This window comes from Cygnus atratus, chromosome Z, assembly GCF_013377495.2.
Source record: "Cygnus atratus isolate AKBS03 ecotype Queensland, Australia chromosome Z, CAtr_DNAZoo_HiC_assembly, whole genome shotgun sequence".
Classification (NCBI taxonomy): domain Eukaryota; kingdom Metazoa; phylum Chordata; class Aves; order Anseriformes; family Anatidae; genus Cygnus; species Cygnus atratus.
The window spans coordinates 11,725,691-11,743,555 of record NC_066396.1 but is presented as its reverse complement, the minus strand read 5'-3'; the positions used below and the strand labels follow the sequence as shown (position 1 = coordinate 11,743,555).

The following is a 17,865-nucleotide window of genomic DNA, read 5'->3' as shown; positions in this document are numbered from 1 at the left end:
AGGAGTGATGCTGCAGCCTTTGTTAGTGGAGTTAGGGTAGGGATTATAGCAGAGATGATTCATTTCTTTCTCTTAAACAAACAAACAAACAAAACAAAATGAACCAATCAATTCATTCTGTTTGTTTTTACTCACAAATTATATTTTTCCAGGTAGATAAGAAACTATTTTTCCATGCAGCTCATTCTTCAAGATTAATATACCAAAATGTATTGCTCTCTTTGAGTCCGTTGACTTGATGGGAAGAGAACTTTCTTTATTGAGCACTTTTTTTTTTTACTAGTTGGTATATATTTTCAGCACAGTCTGTGTGGCTACATAGGATGACATTGACATATTATTTGGGTTGGTAATCACAAAGGAAATTTATATTGTTGGGCTTTTTATTGTGACAGTTTATGGATGGTAAATTTAGCAGCTTATGTGCTTACTGGAATTCGTTTACATTTATTCAAACTTTTTGTTATTTTTATGAGGTTTGTCTTGCCAAGAAAGTAAAAAATCTTGCAGTTCTTTGGCCTTCGCAAGTAGTATTTTCAGCATCTTTTAAAATGCAAATGCCAGTTCATGCAACTATTTTAATTTATTTATTATATTCTGCATCTACGATATAGAATACGTGACATCCTGCATAGTATATTAATTAATTAGCATAGTATACTAATCAAGCTTTGTACAGTATGCTTTAGAAAGCAGTCCAGGCAAGTACAGGCTTCCATTGAATAGAATGAACCTGGATGGGGTAAGTTTGTATGTTTGTGTGCTTGTCAGTGATACATGCCAGGTGCAGCACAGTGCTAACAGATCATCATGTGTGTTAACTAACAGAGCATCTGTGTAACACACATTTGTGTATTGAAGTCAGTTCTAATTGTTATATGTCTGCTCTAGTTTTGATTATTAATATGGCATGTTCCAATTTTATAAATAATACATCATCAGTACCAGGATTTCTTTCTCTATGCAACTTTCAGACTGAACTCAGAGAATCCATTTCTAAAATCCTGTGCTTCTTCTGTTGCACATATACAATAACCCAAGATATCAGATGCCATTTATGCTGAGAGGTATATTATACACATTGTTGATAGTCCAGTGGTGCTACATATAGACATTTAACATGTCACAGTACATTCTAACTGAACTTAGGTCTTGTAAATGGCAAACAGCACTTTGGTGACAGAGGCATAACAGATCTTCTGCTGATGTGAACACACAGATTTGAGACCTAGCTACCAGGTCATCCATACCTGCAGGGAAGTGTGGTCCGGGAAGCTGTCCCTTATTGCTTGGTAGTGCTGGAAGATGGAGGTAATGCTTGATAACTGTCCCCTGCCACACAGTGGTGTGGGGTAATGCTGGACAGGCTGTAAGCAATTAGAGGCCTGTGAATGTGCCCTGTCTGGAACTAGGACATCCTATTCCATGAATGAGATGCCAAAGGGCTACGGCAATGTCTGTAATAACAAGGAGCACTCCTGATCCTTCTTAGGACTTGGGAATCCCAGCACCATAAAAGTATTTCTCTGGTTTCTAGCTTGGAAAAATGCCACCAGTTTCTGTCAGACTGGCATCTCTCATTTCTTTTTCAGGCCTAGGGATATTTACATTTCCAGTACTTCTCTGGTAATGCAGCTGGCTGGCATTCACAGATAGTATGAGTGAAGCACAAAAAGCTGTGCCAGGGGTGGTTTAGACTGCATATTAGGAAAAATATATTTACCGTGAGGGTGGCCATCCACTGGAACAGGCTTCCTGGCAAGGTGGTTGATGCCCCACGCCTCTCAGTGTTCAAGCGGTATTTTGATAATGCCCTCAATGATATGCTTTAACTTTTGTTTAGCCCTGAAGAGGTCAGGCAGTTGGACTTGCTGGTCTTTGAAGGTCCTTTCTAACTGAACTATTCTATTCTGTTCTCTTCTATTCTTGAGAGTAACTATCCCTGCTGAGTGCAGGGCAAGGTTGCCTGTAACTCAGCATAGCAAAAAATTCTTCCCAAAAATATCTGGATGTGCAGATCCCAAAATTACAGTGGAAGCACTAGGGGTCTCACCAGTCAGACAACATGACAGGCAGCTGAGGGGCCACCAGCTCTCTGCCTCACTGTTATTTAGATGACACCTACTGGTAAAGCATTCCCACCCCTTAGGATTTCTGGAGTGATATTTTCAATGTACAGTACAAACCATTCGTGGATGTGCCAAAGTGCTCGGCTTGATTTGCCATCCTGCTGAGGATAAGAGCTGCCTGTGGAGAAAGTATATCCCTTATCTTAAACTATGAACTGGCATCATGAGAAAGTTAAGAGCTAAAACATGGAAGAGAAAACCTTGAAAAGGGCATCTCCATTTCAGTTTTTTGAACTTGGCTCTGACTTGCACTTTAGTGACTGGTATTTGGGTAGGGATAACTGGATGTGTATCTTAGAGCACTTTTTAATCCATACTGGGGGGATATTCAGAACCTCACTGGACTTGGCCCTCAGCAGGCTGATGTCACTTTGAAGTTTTTGATCAGGTGGGTGGCAGCCATTCCAACCTGTATCATCGTGTGATTCTACAATGCTGCCTTACTGTCTGCAAGTATTACTGCCATACACAACAAATGTAAGTCAAGCTGGAAAATATTTTGAAGTCACTGTTGCTTCTTACCACTCCAGATACCCTCAGCTTTTTCAAACAAGAAGAGCATCGGAGGGAGAAATGGGAACAAAACCATATGGCTGTCAGAAAGGTTTCTCGGCGATCTGTCAGCAAGGAGCGATGGGTGGAGACGCTTGTGGTTGCAGACAGTAAGATGGTTGAGTATCATGGAAGTGACCATGTGGAATCATATATCCTCACTATAATGAATATGGTATGTAAAACATTTCCTTTTTTGTTTGTTTTTAGATGAATGGAGCAAATTTTAACTTTATTATTTTGCTAATCACCTGGAAACAAGTTGTTCACTGAAAGAAATGGAATATAGTTCATACGTACTCATTAAAACTCTGTCTTTTAAAGCATTTTTTTTTCCTTTTATTTTGCATAGATGTCATTTTTCTCTGGATTTCAAATGAAAATTCTGCAATTCTCAATTTTGAGGACTACACTCCAAAGTTATAAATTCTAGCACTAACTTCCGTTTAGCTGAAATTTCTGTTGTCCCCTAGAACCTGTTGCTGACCAGTGAACAGTAGCTGCAGCAACAGAGAGAAATTCTACAATTTTAAGCATTACGGATTCTTTCCCATGTCTTTGAATGAGAAAGGTATACAGGAGCCCACTAGCAATTGTACTAACTTTGAACTTTGCTCTAGAGTTATAAAGATAGTATAGTTTGGAGTCAGATGCTGTTACTGAAGTTCAGCCAAAAAACATTTAGGGTGTAGGTTTTGTACCTAACAGAAATGATTTGGCTACTTACATATTTGACAGTACTGTTTTTTGAAATTATTTTTTTCCTTTCTGCCACTTTTGTTGCGAGTTAGCCCCAGTAGACAGCTAAGCCCTACACAGTTACTTGCTTCCCCCCCACCCCCCTTCAGTGGGGTGAGGAAGAGAATTAGAAGGATATTAGAGGGATGCCCCATCCCTGAAGGTGTTCAAGGCCAGGCTGGATGGGGCCCTGGCAAGCCTGATCTAGTGGGTGGCATCCCTGCCTTGGCAGGGGGATGGAATGAAACTAGATGATCTTTAAGGTCCCTTCCAACCCAAGCCGTTCTATGATTCTGTGATTCTATGATTGTATAAGTGAGAAAACTCCTCGGTTGAGATAAACACAGTTTAATTGGTAAAGCAAAGCTGTGTGCACAAGCAAAGCAAAGCAAGGAGTTCATTCACTGCTTCCCTCTGACAGGCAGATATTTAGCCATTTCCAGGAAAGCAGGGCTTCATCATGCATAATGGTTACTTGGGAAGACAAACATCATAACTCTAAATGTCATCTCTCATTTCCCCCTTCCCCCCAGCATTTATGGCTGAGAATGGCACTATGCCTTTGGAATTCCCCTATGGAATATCCCTTTTTGTCAGTTGGGGTCAGCTGTCCCCCCTCCCAACTTCTTGCACACCCCCAGCCTACTTGCTGATGGGCATTGTGAGAAACAGAGAAATTCTTGACACCGAATAAGCACTGTTCAGCAACAGCTGAAACATCTGTGTCTTAAATCAGCACCATATGAGCTACTATGAAGAAAATTAACTCTATACCAGCCAAAATGAGTACGACTGTTTTTCTAGATAAGTTTTCTGCTTCAAATATAAAGACCATGTTAAGGAAGGAAGGAAGGAAGAAAGGAAGGAAGGCAGGAAGGAAGGAAGGAAGGAAGGAAGATAAAGTTTAACAGTTTAACTTTCAATGTTTTTTACTCTGTGACAAATTTCAAAACATAAGTTGACCTGGGAAAAGCGGTAGTGTTTCCTGAGACAGACTTCAGATTATTTCATGTTGTTATCTGTATCTTAACAGGTATTGACCTTGGCGAGTCTGTTGAAGATGTATTCTATGTCCTTATCATGGTGTGTGTGTAATATATACAAAATTAATCACAGTGTAATTCTAGCCATGACAATTGATCTATCCCTTACATTTATACTGTGTGCTCCTGACAGTACCTGAGTGGTCTGGCTAGCTAGTGAGGTAATGAGTCTCAGTGAAGAGACACAAAGATGGTTTAAGCATGTGAGGTTTTGTCTACACAGGGAAAACCTGTGGAATAAAACACTGCCATGATTTGATTCAGGAACAAACAAGTCTTAGCATTTTCTCTGCAGTCTGTACCTGAGATATTAGGGTTACCCAAAATGATTCAATTTCCAGTCCCATATCTTGAAAAAGGATTGTAGACAAATCAAATCTTTGTATTTAAAATCACAATTTCCACTATATCTCAGTAATTTCTCCTTTATTGGTATTCACCAAACCAGTTTTGACCTAAATGCAATCTATTTTATCCATTCATATTTCATGTGATATAAGGCATAGCTCACCTATAGATAGATTCTCACCATATACTATTCTGCCTAATTTTCTTCTGCCTAATTCAACATTGTGATGCTTATCACATTTTATTTGGCCAAATTTTTCTGGAGTTCAATTCTTGCCTTAATGTTTTGCCTTTTTTTTTTTTTAATATGGATTCATTATCTTTGCTTTTGTTTTTTACATCCTCTTCTGTGCTGTAAGAACATGAGTATCCATCATTTAACTGATTTCTGTTTTCCTAATACAGAGTTACTAATGCTTTGTTGTGGCAGAAACTGATTCATATCAAATCAAAACATGAGGATTTTATATGCTGTTCTTTTGCACCCTGAGATGATCTCTCCATCATTATTGTATGACTGCAGATGTTATATTCATTTCTGCTAATATTTTTCAAGAACTTTGAAGTGTTTCAGCTGACAGTGAAGGGTGCAGGCCCAAAGTTGGTGCATTCCTCTAGAGGACAAATGGACATAAAATAATCTTGTGTGTGTAATCTGTGCTTTTGTTCTTTGGGTTAGTAATTTTTGCCAAATCCTGTAGCATCACTCATTTGACAGAGCTACCCTTTGTGGTAGTTCTAACGTTAGTTTTCACTAAATTTTCAGTGAAGCATATTGGGGATCTAAAAAATAAAAGAAAAACAAAACTACACCCCACACCCCAAGGTGATATGACAAGTAGATGTCATATTTTCTCTCTAAAGTTCTGTTCTGCTATAGAGGAGTCAGTTAATCTCATACCTCCTGGCTCTGGCACAGGTCACAGGGTTGTTCCATGATCCAAGCATTGGCAATGCAATTCACATTGTGCTGGTCCGGCTCATCCTCTTCGAGGAGGAGGAGGTAAGGTTTTAATTTTCCTTAAAATATTATTTATGAATCTCGGGAGTTGAGCCCTAATTGTGGAGAGGAGGGTTTGTTTGCTTAAAATAATTTGTTCATTTTACTCTTCTGTTGATCTGTTGACTTTGGCACATCTGCTTTTAGAATAAATCCTTTCCTAAACAGGAAAGTATTTAGATCATGACTTCAGGTATTTCTGCATAAAATCCTCAAGGAAAACGTAATTAAAATGGGTAAATTGGGAATGGCAAAATGGAATCTCTTGAGTGTCAAAAGAACATGGGATGCCAAGGAAGACTAGATGAGAAACAAAAATTAACGTATGTGTCACCATTCAGAATCTAATTACCTGACATTATCTGAAGTGCATTATAAAGTGTAATGCTAGAGTATTTGCAGGTCCCTGAAGAAGTAAATCTGTTTTAAAGTAAATCTATAAGTACAGCTGCAATACACATTTTTCTTATTAGATCTCTTTCAAAGCTCAAAAATGAGGTCTAAGTAGATGCTAATTGCTGTGAACTAGCTGTGTATTGGTGGTTTCCAATGTCAGTCATACACAACTGTTTTGTACATGCTTAAATACATGCTGATTGTGATAATTTTATAATTATTTTTAAAACACCATGAGTAACATAGCCTGCTCTGACTGCAGGAACACATTGAGGGGATTTTCTCAGTGGCTTATGGTTTGTGACCATAATCCAAATGGTCCCAATGTTATGGAAGGCAGTAAACAAAGCCATGGAGTGAGGCTATGCCTTGTGAATTAAGAATAAGCAGGCAAAAAAAGTAGTTCATGTCTTAAACAGGACAGCTAAGACCTGAAGTCTGTGGTGACCTCCAATTAAGTGTACTTGCTAAATTTCTGTCTGTTTTGAAAATAAAACATGGATTACTATTCAGTTGAGTGTGGCAATGCTGGAAGCAAACGTGGTGGTTATCTTTAAAAATTTGGGGGTTGGTTACTCAAAAATGAAAACCTGGTAGCAACGTTATTTAGATGCTATGTAAAAAGTTTACTTTAATAAAATAAGGAAAGATTGAACAGGTGCCCAAGACCAGAAAGGGGAAATTAGTCCTTCTTAATTAATTTAATTTGCATACTTTATATTTCAGAAGTTTTGGTAACTTGCATGTATGTATGTTATATAATCATAAGATGAGGAAGAAGCATCTATGACTGCACTGTCTCTTCTTGGAATTTAAGAACATTGTGAAAGAGATATGCCCTTAGAAGTGTAATTATTCATGAGTTTGTTCACATAACAATGAGTGACAAACATGCTAGTGACTAACATGCTAGTTAATTGTAACCCCCTTCATCAAAGAAAGAAAAGTTGCTTTCGAGAAAATACAAAATGTTTGTTCAAAAATTTCGATACTGTAGGATTTTATGAAGCCCACTTACAAAAAAAAAAAAGGTACATTCTGCCTTTTATTTTTTGTTAGCTGCATCAATTATAAGCATAAAAACTGTATTTCAAAGACTTCATAGCTAACATTGCTGACATGTTATTGCAATACAGTGTTGTCTTTACAACAATATTTTCTTTCACTTCCCATTAGCAAGGTTTGAAGATAGTTCACCATGCTGATAAGACACTAGCCAGCTTCTGCAAATGGCAAAAGAGTGTCAATCCCAAGAGTGATGTCAACCCTACACACCACGATGTGGCTGTCCTTCTAACCAGGTATGACAGAAGTTCAGTAGATGGGACTAGATATTGTTTAGGTGTATTTCTTTTGGTGATGATTTTTTTTATAAGCTTATGTTGTCATTTAGTTCATTCTGCATTCCCAGTAAAGTGATTTATCTGATGAAGACACGCTGTTTCAGAAACACAGTGTTAATGCAAAAATAACCTAGTGTGAGGATACCTGACATTCACAAAGGCAGAGAATATGAGTTATATTATAAAAACATGTGGTTAAGGTTAGACCTGCTGTACCTTTTAAAGTTATTGCTTTTCATTTGTTTTCAAAGTACATATAACACTCTATATACGTATGTGGGTGTTTTATTAGAGATGCATCTTAGTCAGGAAATTGAGAACTGTATGTCCCAAGAGATTAGCAGTTTACAGAGCTCAGGTCTTTCACCCCACCTGATCCTGTCTCATTTAATGCTCAGTCCCTTCTTTAATCTTTTTTGAAGGAATATACCAAACAACCTATCATGTAGGTGAGCAACTCCATAATGACAAATCCTAAAATAATACACAGGTGCAGTTCAGAATGGACAAACGTTTTTGAAGACTACAATTTAAAGTGCGATGATTTTTAATTACTATCTCAGTATTCAGAGGGAGAGAAAATATTTTTCTTACATGTGAGCAATGGAGGCACACAAAACTTAAAGGTGATAAATGAGGTTACCCAGGGAGTTTGTGGCAGGACATGAAGCAGAAATTCTGTGGGCCTGTCAGAATGGATGCAATCTGCACACAACTTAGAGGAAAGATTAGGTTCCAGAGTAAGAAAATCAACAGATCTTAAAATAAGGACAAGAAAAAGAATTCTCAAAATGTTGAGTGGTTTACCTCTCCAAATGAACAGGCTTCAGACAGTTCATTTAAATGAAGCCGATGCGTGGCTGGGTAAACGTTGTTGGATCACCACTCTGGCAACCCTTCAATGGTTGCAAATGCATTGTACCTGGCAGTGCTGATATACAGGATCTGAATCGCCATTCTTAACCTAAGAGGAGACCCTATTGCGGTTGGATGTACTTCCAAAGAGCCTGAGATTAGGTTGTAACCCCCTCTGCCTGCTCTGACTGAACTGGGAGAGGGAAATCCCAGATTTCTGAGGATCCCTGTGAGGGTCTATCTCATTCCCTCCTTTACAGGTTTAGGCCTTGGGTTTTTTTTATTATGACTTGTCCTGTTCAGAGCTCAAAAATGCATGTCTTTCTTTCAGTTCTTCTAGTAGACTGGACAGAATCTGGCCAAACCTTTTGACAGAAGGGCCCAGTTTTTGACTATGTGCAGTTCCTTAATTCTGGCACTGACACAGCAGCGCACACCTGTTTGCTAGGGGAAATACTCCACGCTGAGGGAGGGGAATTGTTGGCCTAAACAGCTTACAGGGATTTTGGCAAGACAGTACTATGGAGACTTTTCTGTAACAGCACACTGGATGCTTGTAGCTGTGGGTCTGGTGCCCTAAGTTAGGTAGTGGAATTAAAGGGAGATTTTTCTTCAAGAAAATAAGAGACCTAGTGAAAGCTAAATCAGATTAAAGAGGCTGAGAGAGGATCACTAGAGAGAAAACTATTGCTCTGACTAATAAATCCTTGTACAAAATTCGAAGAAAAGAATTTCTGCATGTCATTCATCATCAGGCATGTGCTAGAAACTTCAGATGTGCTATAATCAAAACACTGTCAGAGGTGGATATTTTAAAACCTTTTTTCGCAAGTTGAGAATAAACATATGTATTCAGGCACAACAGCAATGTCAATATTGATTACAAATTATAGCACTGTAATACAATAGTACCAGATCGAGTGCATGTTGTTACGCATATGTTTGTAAAATGTTATCACAATGCTTTGTTTAAAAAAATTAGCACAAATTAGCACTGATACATTATGAGAGGGACACTCAACCCAATGTAAGGGACTCTCTGCAGTTGCTTTAAAACTGTTTTAATGGCAAGTCTTTTTTTTTGTAATTCTAGAAAGGACATTTGTGCTGGCATGAATCGTCCATGTGAAACCTTAGGTTTGTCTCATCTGTCAGGCATGTGTCAGCCTCACAGAAGCTGTAACATCAATGAAGATTCTGGCCTTCCATTGGCATTCACTATTGCTCATGAACTTGGACACAGGTATAGTTGGAAGTGAAGGGGGACCATGACGAGTTTAACTTACTCTTTGCTTATTAATAGTTGAATTGCCAGACAGAAACAAAACAAGGAGTGAGTTAATGTCTCTTTATTATTAAAATCAAAACCATGCTGGTTTTAAATGAGCAGAGGAATAAGAGATTCTTAAGCCTTTGACCTTTGTTTATACTTAGAATTATTTAGTATACCCCTTTTAACATTCTGCTATGGCAGTACATTTACATAATTAAGCTGCAAACAACCATCACTTAATGCCTTTTCTCCCATACTCATTTTTCCTAGCACATATTGAATTACTATGCAATTAATTCATATGATCTTCAAATTAATCGAAACCATTTATATAAAACATTCCTGTTCTATCAGGGTATTTGAGTATTTTGGATTTAGCTAGAAACTGTTTTTAATTCAACCAGCCAAACTTCACGGAAATATCAAGTCCTGTCTTATTAACAAATAAAGTCACTTTTTGTCTTGTCTTAGTAACTGGTAGTTTCCGTAGATTAATATTCCCATTGTAGATTCACATAGGTCAAGTTGACTAAGTTTATTAGGCATTTAGTTTTGGACCTGGCTAAACTTTTTATTTTTCTATGATTGGGTCTTTTTGCTTGAAACTAGATTTCACAGTATTCCCACTTTGTGAGGGTGTTTTGGTTGGTTAGTTGATTTATTAAGCTCACCTGAAGTATTTTGATTTTTAAATCTTTTGAGACTGAGTTGCTTTCCCTGAGTAGAACATTCTTGTGGATACTTCGGTTTGGCTAAAATGTTGGCACTTTTCATTTGGGCCATGTTGCTTGGCTAGGTGACACGTTCATTGCTGTATCACATTACTTTCATTATGCACCCAACCTCCACTCAGGATGGAGTCTGTATTTCCTGATGAGATATAAAATCTGATAAAAAGATTACTTACATATTAATTGGCCTTTCTTTATTCAACCTGTCAGTTCTCAGAAAGGAAATAATATAAGCAAATAAGGATGAAATCATTCATAATTGGATCTAGGTGCTTTGAGGTTTAGTCTCTTGGTCCCCACAACCTCTTGATGACAGGGAGCTTTTTCATTAATGTTCGTTATCAGAAAACACTTCTTCCCCATAGAGCCATGTGTGACATCCTGGTCTAGCCTACATGGCTGGTAACTCACTGTCTTTTGGATGCTGTGAGACAGAGTACTGCTGTACTGGCTTTTGCAGGAGTGCTGCAGGGCCTCCTTGCCTTTAAGTATTGTCTCCTCAAAGACAGCAGAATACTGTAGAGTTCATCGTGAACTTGAAACCACCCTTCACTCAAGCCAGCATAGAGTATATATATTAAAAAGTTCTAATATGGCTAATAAAAGTCTGTAAGAACAGATTAAAGAAAAAATAGAGAGAGAAAGAAAAAACCTGAACCCATTTTTAATGGATTCCAAAAGTCACCCTTCCTCATACTGTCCCTCTAGATGTTCACAGCCTCCTGCATCAACAGACCCTGTTCATGGAAAAGGGCCTGTCACTAGGGGGACACACTTGATTTTATAGCTCAGGCCTGTTACTGGAGTTGATTCTGACTGAAATCATGCTCTGCGTTTGGAACATTTGAGTCATGGTACAATTACATTTTCCAGAAACAAAGTCTTAGTGGTTCGAGCTCACCGGAAAGGTCTTTGTCTGAGTCATTACTGAATCATGACCCGAGTTAGTTTTCACTGCTCTTTTACACAAGAACATATACAACTTCAGATGTTAACAATGCAGGTGTCAAAGTTCTTCATATACTAATATCTCTGTATATTATTGTTTCAGATAATCTCCTTCACACTGAGATGATGTGGAGGCATCTATGTTTAGTCAACTGAATCCCACACAAAGTTTTTTGTTTATGACTTTTACAAGCTGTTGAATAAAGAAATCTCGTAATAAGTCGAAAAAGCTGAAGAGAAAGCTGTTGGAAAGACTTGCTATGGAGATCTATTTATAAGACACAACTGGAGGAAGTTAAATAGGAAGAAGTGAAGTTTGGAGGCTAATCCACTGAAGTTCATTAATGTGGAAAATGTCTTTGTCTAAATCTACCAAAAGAGAGATAAAAAGAAACAATAAAGACATAATAAGGGAGTGTAAGAAAGTGTAACAAAGCCTGAGCTTAGTTAAAGTAGTACAAGTCTAAGCAACTGGGTCCACAAGCTAGGAAGCACTCTAGAAGCTTTGACATAACTTTGAGGTTTAAACTGGCACTCCTGGCCAAATTGTGCAATAGTGTTTTGACACCCTTAAAATAGCTCCGCATGTAATCTTTACCACTTCTTAATTTTTTTTGTCTGATAATATTGCTGTGCATAACAGATACATTTGAAAGCCTGTTGGAGTGTAGATTTTTGGTACGTTTTGGGTCAGATTTATATGTTTGGGTGGTTTTTTTTGGCAAACAGGTATCTGCAGTTCACCAGAGGCAGAGGCAACCCTAGTGTCTTTTAAACACAGCGTGGAACCTATAGATGAGTGTTGCGGTACATCCGATCAGCTGGAGTTATTAGATGTTGTTTTGTTTTTCCAGTTTTGGTATCCAGCATGACGGAAAAGAGAACGACTGTGAGCCTGTTGGAAAGCGCCCATACATCATGTCCCGGCAGTTGCAGTATGATCCTACTCCGCTCACCTGGTCACAGTGCAGCAAGGAATACATCACACGTTTCCTAGAGTGAGTGATTGGGCGGTAGCATTTCCCTGAAATGAGTACAACTGTGTGTGAAAAGTTCCATAAACTACCAGAAAAAAGTGCTGTTTGTTAGTATCACTTCAGCATATCTTAGCTGGAATCTGGAACTGTTGTTTCCAAAGGCCATATCAAAAATTACCATTAACAATTAGATATTGCAAGTCTGTATAGAAGTGTCAAAAAGATGGCTTTTGTTTTGTTTAGTTTTTTCAATATTCAATTTTTGTTTTTTAGCCGAGGGTGGGGATTCTGTCTGGATGATATCCCCCAAAAAGAAGTCTTAAAGTCCCCAATCATTGCTCCTGGAATGATTTACGATGTGCATCACCAGTGCCAGCTTCAGTATGGCTCCAACGCTACTTTCTGTGAAGATGTGGATGTGAGTGCTCTATATTTTTCTTTTTTCTCCTAATGACAACTTAAACATTTGGAACAGAAGTGCAGTCAGTGAACCTCAGTTGTTATCTACATGTGTAGCATGTTCAGTCTCGTAGGCTAGGTGCACAGTACAAGCATTGCCTAACACAGTGTTTTAATTCTACTCTGCAGACTTGTTGCACCGTTGGCCTTATATATTCCAAGACATTTACTGGATCTCCCCATACTTGGTGTTAAGTGTCTGTGGTTCAATGGTGGAGTCATTTTGGTTTGAAAATTACAATCCTGATTTTAGGTAAATTAACAATGGAACTTAAGTCCTATTATCAAAAACAAGATGCTTTTCAAGCATATAGCTTTCAAGTGACCAAATCATACTGGTAACAAATATTCAGTTTTAGGAAGTGTTTTCTGAAGAAATCAGGGTTGTGCTCTCTTCTCATATGTCTTGACTTTTCATACTCACTATGGTCTAACTAATTAAAGGAAATTTCAATCCATAGACTTTGAAAATCTGTCCCCATAATACATGAGATTTTTATGTCTAAACAGGTAATTTGTAGTTACCCTGGGGTTTTATCACAGTTAAACAGTGCTATGTGAAGATGCATGAGAACAGTATAGTGACATCAGCACAATTCCCTGCAAGAGCTAGGAAGTACTGCAGAGTAGCAGATTATATTAGCTATAGTGTCATGCTGTGCCGTTGTAACTGTACGTAGCTTGTTCAGAGCTATGAAGCTCAGTGCAGTCCTTTCCTACATAGAGGGGTTCAGAAGCAGTGGTTTGAAGTGCTAATCTAGCTAAGGGATCACTAGGTTTTGCTGAGTTTTGGGCAACAATATTCATTAAACTTTGCTGGCAGCATAACATTTTCCTCTGCGTGTTAAGCAGGGCTGTGGCAGAAGTAGTGTCTTCATTGGACAAGGTATTGTGCACAAATCTGGATTGGGAACTGCTGATCTTGATTGTTTATTCCATTTAGATAATTATGCGTATCCTCATTTACTCTCCTATTAGAGGGATTACTTCTGATTAATCTCCCTTAGCCTTAATAGATAACATGATTACCAATGTTGAACTGGAACTACTGAATCTGAAGCAGGTCTTGAAAAATTGCTTTCATTTGCTGTTCCAGTTTCCTTAGCTAGTGTAATTTGTCCGACAGTACAGATAGAAAATTAAAGTGTAATTTTGCAGTGCTGGTTCATTCTGTGTCTCCTTGGGTTTGAACCTGTGGGCCTTTACATTCAGCATCTCTTGATGGACCAATTTTACAGCTAGATATATGTCAGAAAATTAATTGATATCATCTTATTTTGCTTTTTAGTGCAAGGACTGTGTTTTGCAGGTAGCTGCACTGGCAAGAAAATTAATTGTGAATTAGTATAGTTTGCATGGCATTTCATCTAAGAGGTCAGACTATTATTTACCTTTCCACTATTTACTTAACATTCACTGACCAAGCTACGTTTGTTGTGTAACTTTTAATGTCTGTCTGAATTCGATCCACAGATTCTTTTTTAGGGAAGAATCAGTATTTAGTATATATCAGTATATAGCTGAAGATGCCCAAAGGTTCAGTGATTACACTTACAAAAGTCCTCTAGTATCCTGTGAAGTACATAAATGTTGTCACTGTAACGTGAAAAGAAAAGCAAAATACAGATTAGGGGGAGGAGTTTTCCAAGTAGTATGTGGATCGATCCCCAGCTTTCTATAGGACAGACTGCAGGAGCTTAGCATCAAGGCACAGACTCATCTCACAGATAGGGTGGAAAGTGTACACATCATGTTGCTGATGATAAAATCACTTGCCTTGCAGTGAGTCCATGTTACAGTCACGAATTTCTGACTGTTCTTCATGTATTTCCAAAAGTACGAAGTAAACAGTGCTCCAGTATTTTTAGAGATGGAGAAAAGCTCTGGTACATGGAAAATTCATCAGCCAGAACATTTGGTTAGCTCTGTCTTTACATGCTGACAGTGATGGTTCCACAAAGAGTTGCACAGTAATGCTACTCTTGAACTATAAATAGGGAACTACAAAACAATCTCTGGCTTGTAAATATCGGCCAAAAGCAGCTACATGAGCAGAGATGCAATATCCCAGACAAAGTATTTCCAACTGGACGTGTAGGGTACTTAGGAACGTTTTGTATTATCAAATTTCTTTCCTGGTGAACATACAATGCAGAACATAAATAACAGCCATCTCTCTCAAAACAGACTATGCCTAAGCTTAGCTATTTTAAGTAGAAGCAGCTCAGAAACCAGCAGCCAAGTTTTTGATTTCAAATTCAGCCAAACATTGCTGCTAGCTCATTGGGGCTGCGTTTTCCGAAGTGTCCAATTTCAGTGTTGGCTCCCAAGCCCAGCATATTTTTTACTTTGAGAATCCCAGTGGAAGCTGGTAGTGGGATAGTTCTTGTTAGCTCTCCTATGTGACGACACAGAGCTGTCTCAGTTTCACAGGTAAACGCTGCCAGGTTTGTTCCCTTTCCCAGTACTGAATTCTGCAGTTAAACACCCTCTGCCAAGACTTGGCCCAGAGCTCCTGGGCTTTTGCTTCTGCTGTTCCATTTGGGACTGCACAGTCTCTTTGACACCCCTGGTTTCTCCAACTTGCAAATGGTCTTCCACAGACTTAGGATTTCCTAAGCACGCAGGGCTTCGGTATGTAAACCAGAAGAGAAGCTGATTTGTATGTGAACTGTGTCAGGTCTGCATGAGATGTATTAACCACCTCTGTCAAGGGGGAATTGCCCTTGATGTCTCTCCTTTCTGTATAGAAAATAGTTCTGCTTGAGTGAAGAGCAATTGCTGTAAGGTGGCTGTAACGATTCTTGACCTGCTATCTTTGTGTCTCAGGAGTTTCTGTCCCTTGTGTAGAGAGCTGACCCCTGCATGCAGAGCAGCAGCTGAAATTCTGTGCTTTACTGACAGGGAACTGCATTGAACTGGCACCTGTTTCTGAGTTTGTTAATCTGCCAGTATGCACCAACCAGAGCCCTTGCTCTTCCCAGCCTACTAGGCTTTTTTTCTCAGATAGATAGCTTGGACTTCTTTTAGATCATTCCCTCATTGTCTGCTTGGCTGATGTTTTAAGAGACCTGTGTTTTGGTCTCTTTCTCCTCCTTCAATTTTGGGAGCTCATCAATGTTAACCTGGCTGTTGTACTTGGAGATGTGACATTGTTTTCATTTACCTGCGTGGTTTCTGTCACCTTTTATTTCATTGTATGTTTTCAGGCAAACAGCAATACAAAATTGAATACTGTATTCATTAGTACTCTTTAAACGAAAATAATGCAGACTGTTCACTTTCCACGTAAACAGTACTGGCCAAACTTTGTAAAACCATTTTCCCAGTGTATAGCTAGGAGGTGAGCAGCCTATGAGGGGAATATTTAAACTCACAAATATAGTTTGTTTAGTTAACTTGATAGAAAGTACTGACTGTTTTGTATTTGTCATGTAGTCCCTCCTTGTACACTAATGAGGAGTACCTGAATTTGGACCTTTGGTGGGTCCTAACTTGTGGAAAACTTTGAACATGTCTCTGGAAATACAGCCCTTATAAGGCTTTCTAAATTGATGTACAAAACTGTGGGAAATATTTTGAAACTCTTGGCCATTGGAGTTCTTCAGCTCTGTTTCAGACTGCTGCAGTTTTCTTTCTTTTCCAGAACCTTTGCCAAACACTGTGGTGCTCAGTGAAAGGCTCCTGTCGCTCCAAACTGGATGCTGCTGCGGATGGAACTCGATGTGGAGAAAACAAGGTGATCGTGAGCTGTGGTGTCTGCAAAATGGAAGCAGAAAAACCATGAATGGCTCTGCTATTGTTTAGTGTAAAAGAAGGGTGTCCTGTGACATCTCTGTTTCAATATCCACTAAGTTGTCAACCTTCAGGGACTGAAATAACAATTCATGTAACATTTTTCTGTTTTAATAATCTTAACCTGTTTGTCCTGTTTGTTCTCTCGACAGTGGTGCTTCTCTGGTGAGTGCATTACAGTAGGCAAGACTCCAGAAGCAGTCCATGGTGGATGGGGTGTTTGGTCATCCTGGTCCCATTGCACAAGGACCTGTGGAGCAGGAGTTCAGAGCGCAGAGAGACCATGCGATAGCCCAGAGTAAGCTGAGAGCACAATCTTTTGATGCTTTTTATTCAAGATCTTCGAGGTACTTATGATGTTGGAGACACTTTGTGTGATGCTGTTTTACCAACGGGTAAAGGCTCACCTTTTACAGTCATTGTCTTATACTTTAATCCTTACCTTCCATTGAGTTTATTCAAAATGAAAAAAAAAAATCCTGTTATTTTGCATGCAAGCCTTGCGTAAATGTTAGAAATGTTGTTTTAATAATACTGTCATGCATAAATAAACATCTTCATACACAGGAGAGGAGCAATAGGTAGCATTCTGTTCCTGAGGGAAATCAAGGACTTGCCTTTCATGTTTTATTTTAGTCATCAGTTTTGTTTGAGCTTCATATACATGAGCTGATGAGTACAGAACATGAAGGGCAGAGTTTTCTAATACGTACTTGAATTTATGAGGACACTACACCTCAATTTGAAAAATCACTAATAGGGTCCCTAACAGTTGAAATCACTTGGCTTTTTTGGAAGAACTGTCAATTATTCTGGAAAATAAGGAGTTTTGGGGAGTTCGTTTGATAAGGTAATTTGACATAAGTTCAGCCAAGCAGTTTACCAAGCACTTCTTTGTGCTTGTAACAAGATACAAAGTGCCTCTAGATTCCTATACTTCATATGGATATGTTTGGGTAGTTGAGCATGTGAACAGTATGACTACTCTGTAAAGGATTTGGATTCACCTTGTTATCCCATTGGAACCTGAAAGTCATTGCGTGTTTGAAACTACTTTTCACCCAGAACATCACATCCCAATCTCAATGCTTCTTTTCTAGACCACAGTTTGGAGGAGACTACTGCACTGGAGAAAGGAAACGCTATCGCATGTGTAATATTAGCCCTTGTCGAAAAGGCTTGCCCACCTTTCGTCAGATGCAGTGTACTGAATTTGACACAGTTCCCTACCAAAATGAATTCTACCACTGGGTGCCAGTTTATAACACAGGTATGAAG

General features: G+C 38.7%; 1 protein-coding gene across 3 annotated transcripts in view; it reads left to right on the top strand.

Annotated features, from left to right (window-relative positions):
- Positions 1–17,865, top strand: part of ADAMTS12 (ADAM metallopeptidase with thrombospondin type 1 motif 12) — a 171,190-nt gene that overhangs the window by 88,898 nt on the left and 64,427 nt on the right. For all 3 annotated transcript variants that reach the window (XM_035563717.1, XM_035563719.2, XM_050716132.1), the window contains 9 exons: positions 2,660–2,856; positions 5,730–5,813; positions 7,383–7,507; positions 9,498–9,647; positions 12,211–12,354; positions 12,607–12,751; positions 16,439–16,531; positions 16,740–16,885; positions 17,688–17,857. In XM_035563717.1, coding sequence (XP_035419610.1) covers positions 2,660–2,856; positions 5,730–5,813; positions 7,383–7,507; positions 9,498–9,647; positions 12,211–12,354; positions 12,607–12,751; positions 16,439–16,531; positions 16,740–16,885; positions 17,688–17,857 — 1,254 coding nt within the window. The remainder of the gene's footprint in view (positions 1–2,659; positions 2,857–5,729; positions 5,814–7,382; positions 7,508–9,497; positions 9,648–12,210; positions 12,355–12,606; positions 12,752–16,438; positions 16,532–16,739; positions 16,886–17,687; positions 17,858–17,865) is intronic.